At 38.5% G+C, this 24,973-nt stretch overlaps 2 protein-coding genes across 6 annotated transcripts in view; one reads left to right on the top strand and one right to left on the bottom strand.

Moving 5' to 3' along the window:
• Positions 1-24,973, bottom strand: part of EIF2B3 (eukaryotic translation initiation factor 2B subunit gamma) — a 153,397-nt gene that overhangs the window by 27,193 nt on the left and 101,231 nt on the right. For all 3 annotated transcript variants that reach the window (XM_082455413.1, XM_082455414.1, XM_082455415.1), the window contains one exon: positions 19,341-19,430. In XM_082455413.1, the coding sequence (XP_082311539.1) occupies positions 19,341-19,430 (90 nt within the window). The remainder of the gene's footprint in view (positions 1-19,340; positions 19,431-24,973) is intronic.
• BTBD19 (BTB domain containing 19) overlaps positions 1-24,973 on the top strand; it is an 89,748-nt gene that overhangs the window by 62,485 nt on the left and 2,290 nt on the right. The window lies entirely within an intron of this gene.

Below are 24,973 nucleotides of genomic sequence, written 5' to 3'. Positions count from 1 at the left end.
GAAAATTCATAGCGTTCTGGATAGCTTATCATGTCACACGGTTCTGTTTTTCATCTAAGGATATGTGGTGTCCAGCACTGTTGGTAAATTGGATTTTCCTCAGAAACGGATGCAGCTCCAGACGCCATCAGGTGATCAATGCAGGTCCTGCTTCTGGAGGGCATTTACCTTTCTTCACCATCTCTGTTTTCAGATACCAGAGGAACTGCTCGCCTTTCAAATCATCAGATACAAATAGCGCCACCCAGGTCCAGCCAACATGCAGCAATAACCACATCATTCCTTGAGCCAGGGAGCTGTCCGTGGTGGCCATCTGATAGAGTGATGGGAACTGGTCTTTATCACTCAGGATGGGATCAAAAGGACCATACGTGACCTGTGGGCTTCTGTAGAGCTCCGGAACTGTTCCAATCTCGGCTGAAAATGCCAACGCGGTTCCTGTAACAATGGCCACAGATTTTCTCTGTCCCTGGCAGTTGTAGTTAGGGAAAGTCTGATTTCCTCCAGAGAGCCAAAACAGGGCACTTTCCAAGGTCCTTTGGTCACTGGGAAAGGCATTGTAGAGGATGAAACCCAAGGACAGATTGGGGAGCAGATGGGAGTCCTTATTGATTTCCTCAATGGCAACGAGAAATGCCAGCATGTATTGGTAGTTCTTCCAAAGCCACCTGGTCACACAGAAATCCACGGGTCAGTGAGGACAGGTGAAACTTGAGGCTGGTTTCAACTCAAACTTGAACTCCAGAGATAACTTGTCTTTAAGTTCATCCACGGCTTTGAAGACTGTAAGACCCTAGAGCAGGTTTCCAAACCCGGGCACTATTGATAATGCTTTGTCACGGGTGCTGCTCAGTGCGGTGTAGGCCGTCCAGCAGCATCCGCGGCCTCCACACACTAGATGCCACTAGCAGCCCCTCCCATTTGTAACAACAGAAACAATGCCTCCACACGTGACTAAAAGTCCCCTGGGGGCAAAGTCACACCGGGGAAAGGATGGGGAGAGGGGGAACTCTGAGGCGGGGACGGCGGCGCCCAGAGCTAGGAGGAAACGGAGGCTCCGGGCCAACCAGTGGGGTGAGCCTGAGGCCCCAGAGTTGGAAACGCGGCTCGTGGGAAAGGGGGAGGAATGCTGGAGCCTGTGATGGGGGTTCCCCAGACCCATGCCCCTCCCTAGACTCCTACGGGAGCCCCGGGACTGTCCGCCGCTCACAGAGTCCTGACCCTCGCACTGAGGCCGAACGTACCATGTGAACCCAGCCCCTGCGGAGAAAACTTTACACAGCGCAGTGAGCCACCCCCCCAAGTCCTTCAGCCAACCTTAGTTATTCTTGATTTTAAAGGGAATTTTTCTATTTTATCATTTAGACTGATGATTGTTACAGTTTTTTTTCCCTATCATCAAAGCCACCATTTATTGACTGTCCTCTATGTGTAGATATTGGGCTTCATGCTTTATAGCCAATACCTGGCACATGTTATTGGTTTTATAAATACCCTTTATCAGGTTAAGGAACTTCTCTTTTATTCCTAACTTGCTAAGAGCTTTCATCAATGAATGGGTACTGACTTTTACTAAAAACATTTTTTTCTTGCATCTATGGAGCTCACTGTATTTTTTTTCTCCTTTATTCTGTTATGGTAATGGATTAAAACATTTTCCGACACTAACAGGTTGAATAACACCTTTCAAAGACTATATACACAATTTCTACTCTATACTCCCTCACAGTAGAGGAATTACAGGTGATTCTTCTATTTTTATGCAAATTATAAAATTTTACAACTTTAGGTTCTTCTTTAAGTTTCTTGTCTTTCATTTTCTCATAGCTTCTACGGTACTACTCTCCTGGCTTGATTCAGACTCTGAAAATTTAAAATTCATTCTGATGACTAAGTATTTCCCACACAGATTTCAACTTCCCTTCTACTTAAGAGTGGGCTCCCTCACATTATAACAGTTGTACTTATTTACCAATGGCTATCAAAGAATTTCCACAACAAAGCTAACTTCAATTTACTTTCATGAAATCAGATCAGTCTAGGACAGCACTTACAGAAAGAAAATCAGACCAAAGATCAAAGAAGAACCTCCAGAAGGCAAAAACATTCCTGTACTACATCACTCAGATACAAGCAGTAAGCAACCTTGGTCAAGAGCTTCGGAACTCTCTTTCATTTGGCCTCGTTGGGTCCCTGGAGGCATGGTGCTTCCTCATGGGTATCGAGTCAGGATGTTGGGTCTAAATGACCAAGAATCTGTAATGGGGAAGAAGGAACCTGATCCTTAGTGCAGTGAGTATGCTTCTGATTTATACTTAGCAAAGGAAATGAAAGACTATCAAATGATTTTTAGTTTTCTCTCTCATACTGTGACCTTGTTAGAATTTTGAATCACTAGTTAATTAATTTGGCATTTAATAAGACTGTAGTAATATGCCAGTCACTGTTCTGTGCCTTGGAAATATACTGTTTCTGCCCTCAAAGAATTCATAATCCAGTGGAAAGTAGCCTGATTATGGATTTAAGGAGAAGAGTAGGAGATGAGGTTGATGAAGGAGGCAATGGAGCCAGATCATGAAAGCCTTCTGTGGCAGTCTAGACAGTTTGGACTGAGACAAGCCAGTGGTAGTTTTTAAGCAGGAAAGTGACATGATCAGTTTTATTTCTTAGTAAGGTAATTCTGATAGCAGTGAAAATAGGCTTGGAATAAGGAGAATGAACACAGAGAGACCAGTTACAAGACTCTGAAAGATGAGATAATGTGGCCTGAGAGAGGGGTTAATGTATAAGCAGCCCAGAAACCTGACAGCTGCTTCATACTTCCCACCCTCTCTCCCAGCCCCTATTCAAAGAAGCTCTGCAGGCTGACACAGGACCACACAGATGGAGTGTAGGTAGGAAGGCAAGACAGAGGTGGAGGCTGAGGAGGGTAAGCAAAATTAGGAACCCTGGAGCTACACAGTTCATGGTTTTTGTCATTTTTAAAAGATCAAGTCAAACATCTTTGAAGAATTCTGTGTAAGCTGGAAGCTCTTTTATTGAATTTCAACGTGCTTTTTCTTCTGATCCTTTGATGGAGATTAAAAATTTCCATATAAATTCAAAGAATGAAATAACACTCACTCTTAGCTTTTTTCTCCCCTTTAAATGCTCCAAACCAGTGTGGGTAGAAAATGTTCCTTGGCCCCCTCTGGTGGAAAACAAGTCAGTTCCCTTTGAAGAAATGACAAAGCATGGACAGCTGGGGGATTTTTGAGCCATGATATTTACACTATAGGCCAAACAGAACTGTCACTGCAAGAGGCAAGCAAACAAGCCTTGGCACACAGCCCTTTTAGGCAGAACCCTTTAAGGAGACCAGACAAGGATCTGAGGAGAGGACCTGAAGCAGTCCTGCCAGGTCCCACCTGCTTCTGCTAGGGCTCAGCAATCAGGTCAATTCTCATAATGCGGTTGGCCTAGCAGCACAATGGAGGACAAAATTACTCTTCCTGCATTGTACTCAAACTAGAGGTAGCTCAAAGCTGTGCCAAGAAGTGGGACAGGCCACTGTGACCCACTGTGAGCATCCTGACCTTGGGGCTGAAGATTAGCAGCTGGATCCACTGCCCTGGGCCCTGGCAACCTCACTTTTTCCCTTCCCTCTCATACACAGCCTTCCCAGAAACACCTGCCTCATGTCATAAAATTATAAGCTCCTAAGAAATAAGAAATCACAAAGGAGAACAACAGATTTGACTATCAGATGCAAACAAATAACTCCACCAAATAAAAAAGAAAAAATAATTGTTACATACAGGACAAAAGATTAATATTTTTAATAGGTAAATAGATATAAATGTTCAAAAATATATAAAAATATTTTTAAGAAATAAATATTAAAAAAAGATGCAATTTCTCTCACAAATTAGCAGATTTAAAATAATTCTCATTAGTGATAAGGGTACTTCTCATGCAATGTATAAACTGGTAAAATCTTTTCTGAAAAGTAATTGGCAATACATAACAAAGGTCTTGAAGACATTCTTATTATTTTATTCTATAATTCTATTTCTATAAATCTATCTTAAGGAAAATACATCATGCTCAATAAATATTTGCTGAATAAACAAAATAATCAGATAATAAAAAAGGATCTTTGCACAAAAAGGTATTCTTCTTAATGTCAAAAAATAGAGAACGACCAAATATCCAACAATGGAAGAACAATCACACACATATGTAATAGAATAGCATATAGGCAAAACTCTGATCGTAAAGAATTTTTTAATGACACAGCAAAATGCTCATGAAATAACACTGAATAAAGAAAGCAGAAAGCAGAGAGGGCAGACAGCAGAAGCAAGAAGAACTACAATCCTGCAGTTTGTGGAACAAAAACCATATTCACAGAAAGATAGACAAGATGAAAAGGCAGAGGGCTATGTACCAGATGAAGGAACAAGATAGAACCCCAGAAAAACAACTAAATGAAGTGGAGATAGGCAACCTTCCAGAAAAAGAATTCAGAATAATGATAGTGAAGATGATCCAGGACCTCGGAGAAAGAATGGGGGCAAAGATTGAGAAGATGAAAGAAATGTTTAACAAAGACCTAGAAGAATTAAAGAACAAACAAACAGAGATGAACAATACAATAACTGAAATGAAAAGTACACTAGAAGGAATCAATAGCAGAATAACTGAGGCAGAAGAATGGATAAGTGACCTGGAAGACAGAATGGTGGAATTCACTGCCGTGGAACAGAATAAAGAAAAAAGAATGAAAAGAAATGAAGACAGCCCAAGAGACCTCTGGGACAACATTAAGTGCAACAACATTCGCATTATAGGGGTCCCAGAAGGAGAAGAGAGAGAGAAAGGACTGGAGAAAAATATGTGAAGAGATTATAGTCAAAAACTTCCCTAACACGGGAAAGGAAATAGCCACCCAAGTCCAGGAAGTGCAGAGAGTCCCATGCAGGATAAACCCAAGGAGAAACACGCTGAGACACATAGTAATCAAATTGACAAAAATTAAAGAAAAATTATTGAAAGCAACAAGGGAAAAACGACAAATAACATACAAGGGAACTCCCATAAGGTTAACAGCTGATTTCTCAGCAGAAACTCTACAAGCCAGAAGGGAGTGGCATGACATATTTAAAGTGATGAAAGGGAAGAACCTACAACCAAGATTACTCTACCCAGCAAGGATCTCATTCAGATTCGATGGAGAAATCAAAAGCTTTACAGACAAGCAAAAGCTAAGAGCATTCAGCACCACCAAACCAGCTCTACAGCAAATGCTAAAGGAACTTCTCTAAGTGGGAAACACAAGAGAAGAAAAGAACCTACAAAAACAAACCCAAAACAATTAAGAAAATGGTAGCAGGGACATACATATTGATAATTACCTTAAATGTGAATGGATTAAATGCTCCAACCAAAAGACACAGGCTTGCTGAATGGATACAAAAACAAGACCCATATATATGCTGTCTACAAGAGACCCACTTCAGACCTAGGGACACATACAGACTGAAAGTGAGGGGATAGAAAAAGACACTCCATGCAAACGGAAATCAAAAGAAAGCTGGAGTAGAATACTCATATCAGATAAAATAGACTTTAAAATAAAGAATGTTACAAGAGACAAGGAAAGACACTACATAATGATCAAGGGATCAATCCAAGAAGAAGATGTAACAATTATAAATATATATGCACCCAACATAGGAGCACCTCAATACATAAGGCAAGTGCTGACTGCTATGAAAGAGGAAATCAACAGTAACACAGTAATAGTGGGGGACTTTAACACCTCACTTACACCAATGGACAGATCATCCAGACAGAAAATTAGTAAGGAAACACAAGCTTTAAATGACACAAGAGACCAGATAGATTTAGTTGATATTTATAAGATGTTCCATCCAAAAACAGCAGATTACACTTTCTTCTCAAGTGCACATGGAACATTCTCCAGGATAGATCATATCTTGGGTCACAAATCAAACCTCAGTAAATTTAAGAAAATTGAAATCATATCAAGCATCTTTTCTGACCACAATGCTATGAGATTAGAAATCAATTACAGGGAAAAAAACGTAAAAAACACAAACACATGGAGGCTAACCAATACGTTACTAAATAACCAAAAGATCACTGAAGAAATCAAAGAGGAAATCAAAAAATACCTAGAGACAAATGACAATGAAAACACGCTGATCCAAAACCTATGGGATGCAGCAAAAGCAGTTCTAACAGGGAAGTTTATAGCAATGCAATCCTACCTCAAGAAACAAGAAAGATCTCAAATAAACAATCTAACCTTACACCTAAAGGAACCAGAGAAAGAAGAACAAACAAAACCCAAAGTTAGTAGAAGGAAAGAAATCATAAAGATCTGAGCAGAAATAAACGAAAAAGAAATGTAGGAAACAATAGCAAAGATCAATAAAACTAAAAGCTGGTTCTTTGAGAAGATAAACAAAATTTGTAAACCACTAGCCAGACTCATCAAGAATGAAAGGGAGAAGACTTAAATTAATAGAATTAGAAATGAAAAAGGAGAAGTAACAACTGACACTGCAGAAATACAAAGGATCATGAGAGATTACTACAAGCAACAATATGCCAATAAAATGGACAACCTGGAAGAAATGGACAAATTCTTAGAAAAGCACAACCTTCCTAGACTGAACCAGGAAGAAACAGAAAATATGAACAGACCAATCACAAGCACTGAAATTGAGAATGTCATTAAAAATCTTCCAACAAACAAAAGCCCAGGACCAGATGGCTTCACAGGCGAATTCTATCAAACATTTAGAGAAGAGCTAACACCTATCCTTCTCAAACTCTTCCAAAATATTGCAGAGGGAGGAACACTCCCAAACTCATTCTATGAGGCCACCATCACCCTGATACCAAAACCAGACAAAAATACTGCAAAAAAAAATAAAATTACAGACCAATATCACTGATGAATATAGATGCAAAAATCCTCAACAAAATTCTACCAAACAGAATCCAAGAATGATTTAAAAGGATCATACACCATGACCAAGTGGGATTTATCCCAGGGATGCAAGGATTCTTCAATATATGCAAATCAATCAATGTGATACACCATATTAACAAATTAAAGAAGAAAAACTATATGATCATCTCAATAGATGCAGAAAAAGCTTTTGACAAAATTCAACACCCATTTATGATAAAAACTCTCCAGAAAGTGGGCATAGAGGGAACCTACCTCAACATAATAAAGGCCATATACAACAAACCCACAGCAAACATCATTCTCAGTGGTGAAAAACTGAAAGCATTTCCTCTAAGATCAGGAACAAGACAAGGATGTCCACTCTCACCACTATTATTCAACATAGTTTTGGAAATCCTAGCCACAGCAATCAGAGAAGAAAAAGAAATACAAATTGGAAAAGTAAAGCAGTCACAGTTTGCAGATGACATGATACTATACATAGAGAATCCTAAAGATGCCACTAGAAAACTACTAGAGCTAATCAATGAATTTGGTAAAGTCGCAGGATACAAAATTAATGCACAGAAATCTCTTGAATTCCTATACACTAATGATGAAAAATCTGAAAGAGAAATTAAGGAAACACTCCCATTTACCACTGCAACAAAAAGAATAAACTACCTAGGAATAAACCTACCTAGGGAGACAAAAGACCTGTATGCAGAAAACTATAAGACACTGATGAAAGAAATTAAAGATGATACCAACAGATGGAGAGATATACCATGTTCTTGGATTGGAAGAATCAATATTGTGAAAATGACTATACTACCCAAAGCAATCTACAGATTCAATGCAATCCCTATCAAATTACCAATGGCATTTTTTACAGAACTGGAACAAAAAATCTTAAAATTTGTATGGAGACACAAAAGACCCCAAACAGCCAAAGCAGTCTTGAAGGAAAAAACAGAGCTGGAGGCATCAGACTCCCTGACTTCAGAGTATACTACAAAGCTACAGTAATCAAGACAATACGGTACTGGCCCAAAAACAGAAATATAGATCAATGGAACAGGACAGAAAGCCCAGAGATAAACCCACGCACCTATGGTCAACTAATCTATGACAAAGGAGGCAAGGATATACAATGGAGAAAAGACAGTCTCTTCAATAAGTGGTGTTGGGAAAACTGGACAGCTACATGTAAAGGAATGAAATTAGAACACTCCCTAACACCATACACAAAAATAAACTCAAAATGGATTAAAGACCTAAATGTAAGACCGGACACCATAAAACTCTTAGAGGAAAACATAGGAAGAACACTCTTTGAAATAAATCACAGCAAGATTTTTTTTGATCCACCTCCTAGAGTAATGGAAATAAAAACAAAAATAAACAAATGGGACCTAATGAATCTTAAAAGCTTTTGCACAGCAAAGGAAAACATAAACAAGATGAAAAGACGACCTTCAGAATGGGAGAAAGTATTTGCAAATGAATCAATGGACAAAGGATTAATCTCCGAAATACATAAACAGCTCATGCAGCTCAATATTAAAAAAACAAACAACCCAATCAAAAAATGGGCAGAAGACCTAAATAGACATTTCTCTAAAGAAGACATACAGATGGCCAAGAAGCACATGAAAAGCTGCTCAACATCACTAATTTTTAGAGAAATGCAAATCAAAACTGCAATGAGGTATCACCTCACACCAGTTAGAATGGGCATCATCAGAAAATCTACGAACAACAAATGCTGGAGAGGGTGTGGAGAAAAGGGAACCCTCTTGCACTGTTGGTGGGAATGTAAATTGATACAGCCACTTTGGAGAACCGTATGGAGGTTCCTTAAAAAAGAAAAATAGAATTACCATATGATCCAGCAATCCCACTACTGGGCATATACCCAGAGAAAACCATAATTCAAAGACACATGCACCCCCAATGTTCATTGAAGCACTATTTACAATAGCCAGGTCATGGAAGCAACCTAAATGCCCATCGACAGATGAATGGATAAAGAAGATGTGGTACATATATACAATGGAATATTACTCAGCCATAAAAAGGAACGAAATTGGGTCATTTGTAGAGACGTGGATGGATCTAGAGACTGTTATACAGAGTGAAGTAAGTCAGAAAGAGAAAAACAAATATCGTATATTAACGTAGATATGTGGAACCTAGAAAAATGGTACAGATGAACCAGTTTGCAGGGCAGAAATAGAGACACAGATGTAGAGAACAAACGTATGGACACCAAGAGGGGAAAGTGACTCGTGGGGGTGGGGATGGTGGTGTGATGAATTGGGAGATTGGGACTGACATGTATACACTAATATGTATAAAATGGATAACTAATAAGAAGCTGCTGTATAAAAAAAGTAAATAAAATAAAATTCAAAAATTCAGGAAAAAAAAGCAGGAAGCAGTTATTTCTACAGCACAATCTGAAGTGTGTATATGTATATATAAAAATAAATAAAATGATGGAAAGAAATACACTAAAATGTTCACAATTATCTCACAGTAGCAGAATCATGGGTAGTATTTTAAAAATATTTTTTGAATCTTCCAAATTTCATAGTCATAGGCCATTCTTCCCTTACTTTCTGTGGCATCACTCTCTTGATCTGTTCCTATTTCTGATACCTCTTTCTTTGTTTCCCCTGAAATATTTGGTGTTTCTCAGGATTTTTCTTTTTGCCTGTATTTTTCTCATGCTATTCGTCTCCCTGAGATAGATCACTTGGTGGCTTCTTTGCAGCTCATTCCCAAATGTAGACCAAGACCTCTTTTCTTTAGTTTAGTCTCACATTTTCAACTGCCTGATGGACTCTGCCACCATTTAGATGACCCACAGGTACCTTAAAAACAATGTTTAAAACTGAACCCATCATCTTTCTCCCAAACATGCTCCCCCCACCCCAAACACTGATTACCTTGCTTAGTGATATGGAGATTCATTTAGTCACCCAAGCCAGAAATGTGGTAATCATCTTGCTTCCTCCTCCTTCCTCCACTCCTCACATACAACCAGTCACCAAACACTGCTGATTTTATCCGCCAAGTCTTTCAAAACTGTCAACTCTTCATCTCTACCGCTACTGCCTAGTCTAAGCCACTGTCATTATTTGCCTGGATTCCTTCAGCTGCTTTTAATTGGTTTCTCCTCCTCCAGTCTTACCTCTTGAAATCTATCCTTTATATTACAGACAGAACACCCTCTCTAAAGCACAATCTGATCATGTCTCTTCTTCCTTCAAACCACCCTCTGTGTTGCAGGCACAGTGATTTTTCTAAAGTATAAATCTGGTCTTATCTTCTTAAATTTATTTAATGCTCAAGATAGTGGTTACTTTTGTGTGTTGGGGGGATAGGTGCTTGAAGGGAGTGTCTGGAAACTGGGTAATGTTCTATTTTTTGACTTGAATAGTAGTTACAAGGGAGTGTTAACTTTGTGAAAATTTATGGAGCCATAAGACTGCTCTCAAATATCATCTCTCCTTGGAAGGCTTTCATAACACTTGCAGGTTTCTGTACTCTCATAGCAAAGACAATTATATGTATTTTTTTTTTAACATCTATAATTGCTTTACAATGGTGTATCAGTTTCTGCTTTATAACAAAGTGAATCAGTTATACATATACATATGTCCCCATATCTCCTCCCTCTTGCGTCTCCCTCCCTCCCACCCTCCCTATCCCACCCCTCTAGGTGGTCACAAAGTACCAAGCTGATCTCCCTGTGCTATGCGGCTGCTTCCCACTAGCTATCTATTTTACGTTTGGTAGTGTATATACGTCCATGCCACTCTCTCACTTTGTCCCAGCTTACCCTTCCCCCTCCCCGTATTCTCAAGTCCATTCTCTAGTAGGCCTGTATGTATTGTTTTTGAATCCATATCATGTGCGAGTTCCATGCTAGGAAATTAATATACATATCTCAAATTCTTACAGCAATCCTCATGGTAGGTATTATGGTCCTCATTTTATAAGTGAGGAAATCAAGGCTTAGAAAGGTTAGTTATCTTGCTTAAGGTTAACACAGCTTTTATAACTGGCAGAGCGGAAACTTACTCCACATCTATCTCAAAGCCTATGACTCTTTCCACTATACCATATTAACTAGTATCCCATGTTTTCTGCAACCACAGCACTTTCCACAGGATTTAAAATTTTCTGCTTACTGTCTCTCTACCAGTAAACATTCAGTCAGTGCTAAATAAATATTTATTTGAATAAACGAATGAGTGAATGTGTGAATGATTGAGTGTAATCCCTCTAGGCCAGACAGCTGGCAATAATTTTTCCTTCTGATTCTTGGAGATAGGAAGCAGAGCTTTCCTGATTTGGAAATGTAATGAACTCTAAATACGTTTCTGTATTATTAATATTACTAGCATTAAAAAACCAACAGTTGAAAAAATACATGTTTTAGTTTAGTTCTGCTTAAATCTGTTATTTTTAGCATTTTGCCTTGATCTGTGATCAGGTCCTCCTTGTGGCTATAAGTTTTCAGGGGAAGTCTAAAAATTATGTCCATGGCAAACGGAAAAATTTGGCTACTTTTGCATTCTGGCTTTTCTGTCTTTGTAAGCAAATCAAAGAGACTTAAAATCCTCTAAACGTCTTCTACTTCAAGTCAGTCCTTCAAAATATTAGTTAGCAAAGAGGTAGAACAGAAAACCTACTTTTATAGGGCCTGGAACTCAAGTCTGCAGAGAATACTAAAGGCTTGGGTTTTCTTGCCTCTTCTCTCAGCAGAGCTGTAATTGGGAAGAAAAGGTGATTGCTGAGTTAACCCTATGCTTTGTTTTCAGTTTTTTTTTTCCTTCAAAGAAAACAGATATAATCTGGAAGAGTAAACAGGGAATTGTTTTAGATTAAAAGGTACTGACTTTAGAACCAAGTATTTGGTATACAGTATTCTGTGATATCCTTTTCCCCTTTTTAACAAAAATACTAAAAGCTTCTATAAGAATAAATTTTCAGTGTTGGTGCATATGTCTTGAGAAAGAAAAACAGGTTCAGATCCTACAGGCTGGAGAGACTGCTTAGGCTTAGGGCAATTCAACAAACATTTTATTCATTTGAATTTATTCACTGAGTACCCAAAATGTGCCAGGCATATTCTAGACAGTGGGGATATGACAGTGAAACAAAACAGGTAAATCCATGCCCTCATATGAAGTTGATGGTTTGGCTGCCTTTATATTTACTGAGCATCTCCTGTGTGTCACAAGATGAATCAGAGTTGGTTTTTGTCCTCAAGGGGTTCAAAAAAGTAGAAAAAACAGACATGCAAATTCAGTTTAATAGGATGCATGTAATAATTGAAGATTATACAAGATCAGAAGAGAGAATGATCTCATGCCTAATGGAGATAAGCACAGAATACTATGGTAGCACAGAGCAAGGGTATCTATTCTAAGTGGGGGTGAAGGGAAAAAAAATTGAGAAAAAACTTCTTAAAGGAGTAATACCTAGGTAAGCTTTAATGGATATTTAAGAATTTGTCAGAGAAGGAAGAAAGAAGGCAAGCACACCAGTTAAGCATTATACTTATAGGGAAATTATTTTTAAATCCTCAGCAAACTAAACACATCTTTTCTTCTGGCTTTAGACTTTCTGGTTCCATATGATTCTTCTTCCTAGGAGTGCTTTAATTATAAATATTATGCCAGTTTAAAAGTCTTCTTTAAAAAGGTTATCTTTCCTACCATAATCTGGCCCATGGTCGCCTATGATAGCTTAGGCAAGGCTCAGCTGGGGGGCTTATATTTAAGTTAACTATAAGTCAATACAATGTGTTGCTAGGCCTTTGTCCCTTTTTCAGCAGCAAGTTATTTCCAGACGTCCCAGAGATCAAAATGAATGTAACCAAGAAGTCCAGAGGAGACAACCCTAGTTTAATCTTGGTAGCACCTACATCTTCAGATGTCAGTACACAGCTACCACATAATAGCTCCAGTTAGAGGGTTATGTCAACCACAAATTCTTAGCTTAATTTTGTTCTGTTATTTAAGTAAAGGATACTTCATGCAATCTCTAGGACATCTAAGGACAGGAAACCAAGTACAGCTAAGTCATATGGATGCTTGAACTGAACAGTAAGGAACCAAGGTTCCTGCCTATCTCCCATGGTCTCTCATTTCTGTTTCTTTTCTCTGCTTTCCTACACTGACTCACGGGTTTCTAGCCAGTCTATAACGTCATCTCGCGTGTGGCTTTAATTATCACCCTGATTCTGACCTTGTAACATGGCTGCCTACCCCCAATTCCTGACTTTAGTTTGTGGGGGCCATCTGTACTCCTCTGCATCCCTGTGTAGCTAAGACTAGGAAGCTGTGACTACTCTCTTATCCCCCCAGGTATGTGTGCACGTGTGTGTGTCTGTAACACAGAGACATCTGAGATATGTGGTAGATGTTGCTAGCAATCAACTCATCAACAGTGGCCGATTTTGTTGGGGTGCTGACTGTATGACACTGAGCAAATGACTTTAAGCCTCATTTCCCTCTTCTATAAATATGAAGATAATACCTAAATAAGAGAACTATTTTAAGGACTGAATGAAGTGTGAAAAGTACCCAAAATAGTATCTGGTGCATGGTTGGTGCTCTGAAGGCCAAACCCTAAGACTGTATGTCCTGCACAGATGGATTGGGTTCAAACACTACAAGAGGTTAATTATAACTCTGGGTTTTTCTGAACAGGAAGGAAGTATTCAGTTTAATTCTTCCTTTTAAGAAGATTAATTTCCTCTAGGTCTCTTAAACAGCTAGCAGGTCTAGCAAGTTAGGAAAAGGGAGAGAAAGACAATTTTTTCTGGGTTTCTGTGGTAAAGGAAACCAGGACTAATTCTGGTATGAACTGCCTGTGTCTCCGGGCTTCAGCTCAGAGACCCAGCATATTGCTTCAGTTCTCTACAGGACCGGTCTCCTTCTGGAGCAACTCCTGCTAAGCCAAACAAAAAGTTCCTAAGAGGCGAGCTTCCTTAGGCTTAGATCAGATAACACTGTAAAAGAGGAGAAACTTTTAGCTCACCACCCAGCATCAAGAGCATCACAGTAACAATACTCAGTCTAAGCTCTGCTCTGGCTCTGGACATAAAATCCAAGACATTTTTGAATTAAAATTTTCAAGACAGTCTTTGGAACATCCGTCTGTCATACTGCATTCAGAAATAGATAAAAAGACCTTCTAAAGCATATATATGCATATCTTTTTATTTCTTTAAAGCAAAAAATAGAATCATATTACACTGAAAATACATGCTAATACTGCAACTTGCTTTTTTTAGTAAATATATCTTGGAAATCTTTCCGTATCACCACACAGAGTTATACTTCATTCTTTTTAACAGTTGCACAATAATATAATTAATTACCCTGTTTAAATTGTTATAACTTTTCCCTGTTATGAAGGATGTTGCAAAGAACATTTTGCAATGAATATTTCCATACTCTTAAGTAAATATTTCTGTGGGATAGATTCTTCGGGAAAGAACTGCTTAGTCAAAGAGTATACAATTTTAAGTTTTGATAGGTATCATCAACTACCCTACAAAAAGTTTATGTAAAACAGTATAAGAGAATTTCCCCACAGCTTTACTAGCTTCATCACAAAATTTAAAAATCTTTGCCATACAATAAAGACAGTATTCTAAAACTGTTTAACATGCATTTTTATTTATAAGAGTAGGCATCTTTTCATATGTGTACTAGCTTTTTCTATGAACCAACTACCTATAACTTTTACCCATTTTTCTATTGAGTCATTACTCTTTTCTTTATTGATTTTAAAGTGCTCTTTGTAATGTGAGGAAACTAGTGTTTGGGCTATCGTGGTATTGCAAATATCCCCTCCCCCCACTTTTGTTGTTTATTTTTACACTATGTTTATTCGGTTTTAATTTCCCCTCACAATACAGAATTTAAAAACTTGTTATTAGTCAAACTTACCAACCCTCTTTTTTTTTTTTAAATGGCTTCTAAGATTTATTTGATACTTAGAAAGCTTGAGTTAGTTCTAAGATCACATACTGATGAAGCTAAGTGCCTTAATGCACATGTAGACTAGCAGACATTCAGCAAAAGATATCAGCATCCAAGCCAAACAGTGGCATCCCTAAGGAAACTCCTGCCTCATCCTTATTACCTCAGGCACTACTCCTGGGCCCATGCATTACTTCAACTGGTAAATGTTGGGACGTGGCAATGCCAGTCACCAAATAACGATGCAGTCAGATTTGCAATTTAGAAAGTCCTCTGGTAGTTTTGTGGAGGATGGATTAAAAGGGGAGAGCCTGGAGGCAGAAGACTACCAAGGAGAATGCTATATTAAGCCAGTTGAGAAATGATGGACTGTTAGCTAAAAATCAATATTGAAATACATTACCTTATTAATTTCTGCCCAGTTTTAGTGATGGATTTTGCCACTAAAGTTAATCTGAACCACTGATGTTGGTTCAGCTCAAAAACCATTCAATCCCTCCCTCCCTCCCATTGCTGCTGGAGCATCTTTCTAAAGCATAGCCGTCATGACACTCCTGCTGCCTGAGGTGCCCTTTTCCCACTTATTAAGACTGGGGATCTCTGGCTTTTTTTTTTTCTTCTCTTGTTTCATAATGTAATTTTCTCAAGGTTACAGAGACTATGGCCTATAAGACTTTGTATTCATCTTGGTATCCTCAGCCCCCAACACAGCAGTTAGAATATATTTAAGTATATATTAAATGTCTGTTACTTTGAATTTTTAAAAAATTGTGGTAAGTCCAATTCAGTTTTTAAACTCTTAAAATCATTGTTTTTGTAAATTTAACTTACATATAATAAAATGTACCTACTTTAAACATACAGTTCAATGAGCTTTGTCAAATGTATACTACTGTAATCACTACTCCAAATCAAGATATAGAGTACTTCCATCATCCCCCCCAAATTCCCTTGTGCTTCTACTATACTATTATACTACTCTACTATACTCTCATACTACTTAGCACATTTTATTGTAATAATTTAACCTGTCCCTCTTTCCCTAAACTGTGAGCAACTTGAAGGCAGAAACTCCATCTTTTTATCTTTAGCATCTAGCAACACAGTAGGTGATCAATGAAAAGTTCTTACTATGCACCAACTACTGCGCTAAGCTCTTTACAAGTATTTTTCACAACCACCATGTGTCAGGTACAGTGTGTCCCAGATGAGGAAAGTGGGGTACAGAAAGGTAGACACCTGTCCAGGGTCACACAGCTCACTTACTAAACTTCTCTCATCAAAGACAGTATAGGTTTTCTTTTCTCCACAGCTTTCCCTATAGTTTTTCTACTTAGTCAACTGCAGAAATACTCGTCTCTTCTCTAACTACTGATGTACAAAATTACTTCTGCTGTCTAAACTGTCACCACATCTCCTTTCCTTCCATTCACCAAGCATATATTGAATGCCTTACCAATCCAGGTAGGTATCTGATGTCAAGGAATTTGGGTGGAAGACATTAACATGTAGACAACTAGAAAAATATACAGGGCAGAATGTTAATTTTCATAGGTAAAACAAAGGATTGCTAAATCAGTCCTTTCTTGAAGCTATGTCTCCTAGGTTTACTTTTTCCTTTCCATTCCTAAAGGAGTCCTCATAGTCAGATTACTATAAATGCCTCTTACTTACCTTGAAAGAGTCTCTTTCCCATTCGGAATAGTCTATGTTCCCCTGCCAGGTTGAATCGTTGCTCATTCCATATGGGACTATTCTGTATAAAGACCTGTAACTCCCTGCTCAGCTGTTAAGGCCTTGTACACACTGCTCCCACCAACCTGTTCAATCCTATCTCTCAAAGCTTTGAGACATAACCTCCACTATTCCAGCCAGGAATAAAGAATCTCCCTCAAGTACCATTCTAATTTGTCCTGCTGTGCCTTTATACTTTTCTTAATTCTATATTGAAATTTACCAATTTTCAATATAATGCCTTTAATCCCAACAACTCTGAGAGGTAAAGGGTAGATGGGGCGAAGAAGAGATAAAGGTCTCTTTAACAGATCTTGAGATGGGGAGGTAGTGGAGCTGAGGCTCTGTATACTTCTTTATCACAGCAAGCTCTGGGAAAGTCCCATTTGGCAGAGCTTCTGGGTTGGAGCCACAGAATCACCAAATTTAGGCTTGCCCTGAAGGAACATACCACTGTACTACACTTGCCAGGTGTGGGAACTGCTAACTGGTGGTGGCCAAATGAGCTACAGCAGCCAGGATGAGGCTAGCTTTGTTGCAAAACTGTCTGCATATCCAGACACCAAAAGCTACAATCCCATTTGGTAGTGTTAAGGAAGTATTGTTAGATTTTTTAAAGTGTGATAGTAATACTGAGGTATTTGTTTATGTTTTAGGGATATATACTGAAATATTTATAGATAATTACAACTGAAATAATTACAGATGAAATTATATCATAATGACTTGCTTTAAAATAACCTGGTGTGACACTAGCAAGATTGGTGGTAGCAAATATAAAAAAAGATTGGCCATGAATTGGTGACTATTGAAGCTGTGTGATGGATACACGGGAGTTCATTGCATCACTTTCTCTACTTTTGTATCTGTGTGAAATTTTCCATAGGAAAAAAATTTTTTTAAAAATCATGATCTCTACCACTATTGTATCCCCTCTCAGCATGTCAAGGGTAGGACCTATTTCACAGGATTTCATTTTCATTTGGGCATAAAAAATAAACCCTTTAGGGACTTCCCTGGTGGCGCAGTGGTTAAGACTCTGCGCTCCCAATGCAGGGGGCCCGGGTTCCATCCCTGGTCAGGGAACTAGATCCCACATGCATGCCGCAACTAAGAGTTCACATGCCACAACTAAGGAGCCCGCCTGCCGCAACTAAGAAGTGGGTGAGCTGCAACTAAGGAGCCCGTGAGCTGAAACTAAGATCCAGAGCAACCAAATAAATAAATAAATAAATAAATAATAAACCTTTAATGGCAAAGAGTTAACTTCATTTTTATAATATGGATAGCCTAGACTGGTATGTGGAAAATGGGTCCTGGATCACTCTAATCTTGGTAGCAAGTTTCCTTGCTATTTAAAAAGCAAAGTCTCTACAATCCACTGTGGAGCTAAGGCTGTAAGTTCCATGAGGGCAGGGCCCATGTCTGCTTATTCACCATGGATCCCACAGTTGATTTAGCACAATGCCTGCTTCGTAACAGGTGCTTAATAAATATATGTTGATTGACTGAAAAAACAGAATAATAAATCAGAGGGGAGCAGGGCAATACTGTCCTGGTGAGAAAAAATAGAGAAACAATAACCCCTGGGAAAGCTTTCCAGGAGTCCAGATGATTTGTTTCACCATTGGCTCTACATGGGCCTTTCTGTAGTGGTTGAGCAGGTGTTGTAGGCAGGTGAGGGTTAGGATGCTGCAAGAAATATTATACTGGGCATGGAGGAACAATTCCTCTTCCCCTTAATATTCCTGTATATATCCCCCTAATATTCCTGAGTTTAAGTGCATGCTTAGCACTTGAACTCTGGTTCTCAGACTCCCTTCCCCAGCTGGTCTGAGGGAACTTGCTGCTGTGGTACCAGCCTGATTGCTTTCCAGTCTACCAGTACTATTCAAGGCAGAAACTTATCCAGCAGCCATCAAGGAAGACTAGCTGCTCCTCTTCTTAACCATGCAGTTATTACATCTTTTCCTTCCTGTTCCTCTGAGGACTCTAGTTGCATTTCCTATCAAAAATCCTTGAGATCAACCACAAAAGGAAGTTTTCTCTCTGGAAATCCACGTCCTATGATCTGCCAGACACAGTCTCTGGGAAGTATTTAAGGCCCACAGTTCTGTTATCAAAGCAAAATCAGGGAAAGCACCAAATTTTGTTTCTCTGCATTCATGAAACTTTATTCGATGTGAAGGACTTTTCCAAAATTGGAGGAAAACTTGCTCTTCTTTCTTTCCTCCTCTTGGGTATAAGTGTCTGGCCCTTTGCTAAGAGGGCCCATCTATAGGATAATTGCCTAGGGAAAGGACATCTGCTTGGAGACAAATAACACCAGAGCTGAGGAGCTCACCCTTACAGAAGGAAGGAAGAAGAGCCTGAAACTGCAGAAAGATGCTTCATAAATTACTATTAGTTTTATACAAATAAATTACTGGTTTATCATAGCACAGGTCCCCAGAATACAAGCAGGAGACTCTGGTACAGACGAAATAACAGTATGCTGTAACATGAATTCATTTCTATAACAAACTGTGTTATTTATATAACTGGTTATTGTCAAGGTTTAAAACTGTTAATTAAGTCACAGGGTAGCTTAAGTGCTGTGGGTTTGACTCTATCCCCCTCCTTCTTACTTATTTTCCATTAGGAAGTCCACAACGTATTTTTTCAAGCAGTAGAGATGGGCGTCCACAAGGCCTGTGTGGAAACGTATTCTAGGGTGCCTGCGAAAAGAATAAGAGAGGAAAGGGTCACGTGAGTTCTACCTTATTATTAGGTAGTAGGCATTAGAAAGCTTATAAGGGTGAGAGCCATGCTGCCTACACCCAACTCTGGGAAGACCAAGAAGGTGGATATCGGCTCTGATCCTACCACAGAAAAGGTCTTCTCTTTATATAAGCCCTATCTCACACTTTATGAGGTCTTCAGGCTTCCAAAGACATTGAAAATTGGTGAGCCATCAACTCATTGACAAGTCATTCTTCTATTTTACAACAAATTCCTACCCACAATTCTTGTAACTGACATTTTCCTGCTTCTACTCCAACTGCCCCACTTCCTGCAGGCCATACTTGAGCCATGCTTTCCTCTAGTATTTGGCATGTATTACTCCATGTGCATAGAAGATGAAGTAAAATTCTATGAATACTTTCTAAGTCCCTACTCTTAATTATTCATTAGGGCTCTCCTCAGGTATACTCCCTCTAGAAAACCTTCCCTGACAACCCAAATTTGTGTTCCCACAACACTTGGTGCCCATCTCTACTAGATAACTTACCATACAGTAAAGTAACAGCTTACTTACTTATGCTCTTTCCCACTAGACTAATAAAAGTTCCCTGAGGGCAGAGATTTATTTTTATAGTCTTAGCACTTAGCATTGTACCTCACACAGAATAAATATTTAATAGATAGTTGTTGAATGGACAAAGACATGAATAAATTAGGTCAAATTAAGGCATTTGCCTAGTTGCTATTTAGTCTGCCATCTTTGGTTTCAGCCTTAAGAAATGTCATGCTTATAATATAATGTTCAAGGTCATTTTATTTAATAAAATAAATAAAAGATAGCTGAAGGAGAGGAGGGGAGGAGTAGGGTGGAAAAATGGCAATTCCAATCATAGCTGCCTGGTTGTCATCCTTCTTCTACTACTCTGTGTTACTCTGCTTTGACTGGCTTATAGTCTTAAGGAAAATTATTCTCATGGGATCTAGATATCCTAGAAGTAATTTATCAAATAGATTAAGGTACACCACCCTGGGCTTCCACTCTTTTGTTAGAAGGGGGAACAAAATGCTTCCAAAAGAGCAAGAGAAGAGTCAGATTTCAGATCTCACACCCATAACCTACACAATCCCACTAAGCCAATTAATGTATACAATGAGGATGAAGAAGAAAGTAGAAGATATATCCCAATTCTAACTTCCTGAGAGTCTTGAGTCCTAAGAAATTCTTCAGGAAATAGAATTTTGCAAATGTGAATGTGGCTACTTGCCTTGTGGTGCCCGGGTTTCATCTGAAGTTCACACCCTGATAATACTATCCCTTGATCTAACCAATCTGGAAAGTTGAACTCTCCTGTTCAGTTCCTTGGTTTACAAATTCCTTGAATCATTCAACATACTCTACTTAAATTATTTTGTCCTTGCAACTACCTCATGAAGTAGATATATTACTCTCATATTTATAGCTGAAGTCAACTTTTATCATATACCCGGGAAAGGAATAACTTAAAAGTTTGAGTAATCATCTTCTAAACTGTTACCAGTCCCTAGCTCATATGGCACTAACATTCATACAGCATTTTACAGTTTATAAACTTTTTTTCAGCTTTTTACTCTCATCACATAAAGTAGGTAAAACCAGAAAGTTCTTGCATTAAAAAAATTTCCAAAAATTTAGCTGGTATAATCCAGGCTAGAGATTTAGCTACAAATCTGGAATACAATGAAGGAACAGAGATGGGCAATTCAGAGATTTTTTTTTCTTTTGCATTAAATTTGTATTGAACGTGAATCTTGGGACCGGGAGATCAATGCCATTTAAGTTGCCAAAAAGGTTGGTTCCTTATTTTATTTTTTCCCATTTAATTTTTTTTTTTTATAAATTTTATTTATTTTATTTTTGGCTGTGTTGGGTCTTTGTTGCTACGCGCGGGCTCTTCTCTGGTTGCAGTGAGCAGGGGCTACTCTTCGTTGCAGTGCGTGAGCTTCTCATTGTGTTGCCTTCTCTTGTCGTGGAGCATGGGCTCTAGGCGTGCGGGCTTCAGTAGTTGTGGCATGTGGGCTCAGTAGTTCTGGCTCGTGGGCTCTAGAGCACAGGTTCAGTAGTTGTGGTGCACGGGCTTAGTTGCTCCGAGGCATGTGGGATCTTCCTGGAACAGGGCTTGAACTCGTGTCCCCTGCATTGGCAGGCAGATTCTTAACCACTGCACCACCAGTGAAGCCCCCATTTAATTGTTTTTAAATGGTATTAGAAATAAGAATTGATATTTTAAAAGAAAACAAAATAATACCAAAAAACCTCAAAGAGGCACCGGCAAGATCTGGGTAACTGGTTAATTGCTCTGGGCCAGGAAGATGTTTTGGATTTGTATAAAATAAAGTAAGAAATCAGTAAATGGAAATGATAAGACATTTAGAAATAGTTATAATTTTATGTTTAAAAAAATAATTTAAAACAAGTTGCCAACCATAGAAAAAGCTTATTACAATAAATATAATATATATATATATATATGAAAAATTTGTGGGAATTCTTTCAGTGATGAAAACTCAGAGGAATGGTATAAAATTTTTAATCTTCAAAGTCTATAGGATCTTTGAAAAGCTCCCTAAGAAGCTTTTTCTTCTCTTCATCTAACATAAAAAGAATTTTAAAAATGCTTTTAAAAAGGTCTATTATAAAAAAAGAAAAGGAGAGTGGAGAAGAAAAGATCTTAGAAAAGCAGAACAAATAATGAACAAAAAGTTAAAAGTCTAGAAAACCTAGGACAATATAAGCCATTAGGATTATTTTTATAGACCTATTTTTAAAATAGTAAGTTGTATATTTTAGAATTTTAATTTGTAATGTTTAAAATTTAAGGGAAATCAAGCATCTTTTTATGACCTTAAGAACAGGAATACCAATTTTTAAAGCAAGGAACAAAACCAATAGGTATTAATTATGACAATTATTAATAATATTATTTTAGAATAAATGAGGAATGTATACATGAAATAAATATTGGGAATGATGCAAGGATAAGCATTTACTGTTTAACTGCAAAGATCAATGGCTTTTAAAGTATCTTCATAAAAGTCCTTAGCTGGTCTGTATAATTTACTATTTTAACCATTTTCAAGTGTATAGTTCTGTGGCATTAACTACATTCACATTGTAGTGCAACTGTCACCAACATCCATCTCCAGCACTTTCTCATCTTCCCCAGTTGAAATTCTGTATCCATTAAACACTAACTCCCCATTCCCTTCTTCCTCCTAGCCCCTTGCAACCACCATTCTACTTTACGTCTTTATGATTCTGACTACTCTAGGAATCTCATATAAGAAGAAGCATACAATATTTGTTTGTTCTTCTTGTGACTGGCTTATTTCACTTAGCATAACGTCTTTACAATTTATCTATATTGGAGCATGTGTCAAAATTTCCTTCCTTTTGAACTCTGGATAATATTTCATTGTATGTATGTACCACATTTTCTTTATCGATTCATCTGTCTATGGATACTTGAGTTGCTTCCACTTTTTGGTTATTGTGAATAATGCTGCTATGAACATGAGTGTACAAATATCAATTTAAGTCTCTGCTTTCACACACACATTTCTTAAATTTTTATCATGGAAAATTTCAAACATACACAAAATAAGAGAAAAACATAATAAATTCCCATGTGCGCATAAAGTAGTTTCAACAATTATCAACATTTTCTAATCTTTTAAAATTTTTTGCTGTAGTATTTATTATGGGTTAAATTGTGTCGCCCCAAAAGATGTTGAAGTCCTAACCCATAGTACCTGTGAATATGACCTTATTTGGAAATATGATGTCTGTAGATGATCAAGTTAAGGTTAGGTCATTAGAGGGCCCCTAATGCAGTATGACTAGTACCCTTATAAAGGGGAAATCTGAACACAGAGACAGACATGCTTAGAGGAAAGACAATATAAAGACACGAGGAGAATGCTATCTATAAGCCAAGGATGCCTGAGGTTACCAGAAGCTAGGAGAGATGGGTGGAACAGATTCTCCCTCATAGACCTCAGAAGGAACCAACCCTGCCAATACATTGATTTCAGATTTCTAGCCTCAAGAACTGTTAAGACAATAAACTTCCGTTGTTCTAGGCCACCCAGTTTATGGAGCTTCGTTATAGCAAACTAATATAGTATTTTAAAGCATATTCCAGACATAATGTCATTTTACTGTGAATATTCCAGTATGTGTAGTATGCATTGCCAACTGATAAGGACTTTGAAATATAATCACTACGTCATTATTACACCTAATAAAATTATCAACGACCTCATAATGTCATCTAATATCCAATCCAAATTCAAATTTGTCTTTTCACAGTTAGTCTGTCTGAATCAGGATTCAGTCAAAGCCTCACAATGTATTTGGCAATTTCATTTTAAAAAAGTTCCCCTTCCTGGGACTTCCCTGGTGGCACAATGTTTAAGAATCCGCCTGCCAATGCAGAGGACATGGGTTTGAGCCCTGGTCCGAGAAGATTCCACATGCCACGGAGCAACTAAGTCCGTGAGCCACAACTACTGACCCTGTGCTCTAGAGCCTGCTTGCCTAGAGCCTGTGCTCCGCAACAAGAGAAGCCACCACAATGAGAAGCCCGTGCACCACAACAAAGAGTAGCCCCTGCTCACCGCAACTAGAGAAAGCCCGCGTGTAGCAACTAAGACCCAACGCAGCCAAAAAAAAAAAAGTTCCCCTTCCTTATTCCCCTGACAAGCCATATGATTAGAGAGGGCGGATCACCTGTCTTGTAGAATACTCCATGTTCTAAATTTAGCTGGTTGCTTTGTTGGAGTGTCTTTTTTTAACAGCTTTATTGATGTATAATTTATATACCATAAAATTCACCTTTTTTTAAAAAAAATTAATTAATTTATTTATTTATTTATGGCTGTGTTGGGTCTTCGTTTCCGTGCAAGGGCTTTCTCCAGTTGCGGCAAGTGGGGGCCACTCTTCATCGCGGTGCGCGGGCCTCTCGCCACCGCGGCCTCTCTTGTTAAGGAGCACAGGCTCCAGACGCGCAGGCTCAGCAATTGTGGCTCACGGTACTAGTCCCTCCGCGGCATGTGGAATCCTCCCAGACCAGGGCTCGAACCCGTGTCCCCTGCATTGGCAGGCAGATTCTCAACCACTGCACCACCAGGGAAGCCCAATTCACCTGTTTTAGGTGTACAACTGAACGAGTTTTAGAAAATTTACAGAGCTGTACAACTATCACCACAATCCAGTTATAGAACATTTCTATCACCTAAATAAAATCTCACATGACTGTTTGCAACCAATAAATCCCCTCTCACCCTCAGTTTCAGACAATCACTAATCTGCCTCCTATCTCTATAGATTTGCCTTTTCTGTTTTTTAAAAACTTATTATAGGGACTTCCCTGGTGATCCAGTGGGTAAGACTCCACACTCCCAGTGCAGGGGGCCCAGGTTCGATCCCTGGTTGGGGAACTAGATCTGCATATGTGCCGCAACTAAGAGTCTGCATGCCACAACTAAAAGATCCCAC

The sequence above is a fragment of the Balaenoptera physalus genome, assembly GCF_965194825.1.
Source record: "Balaenoptera physalus genome assembly, chromosome: 1".
Taxonomy (NCBI): domain Eukaryota; kingdom Metazoa; phylum Chordata; class Mammalia; order Artiodactyla; family Balaenopteridae; genus Balaenoptera; species Balaenoptera physalus.
The sequence above is the reverse complement of the archived record's forward strand: the minus strand, read 5'-3'. Positions and strand labels throughout refer to the sequence as shown.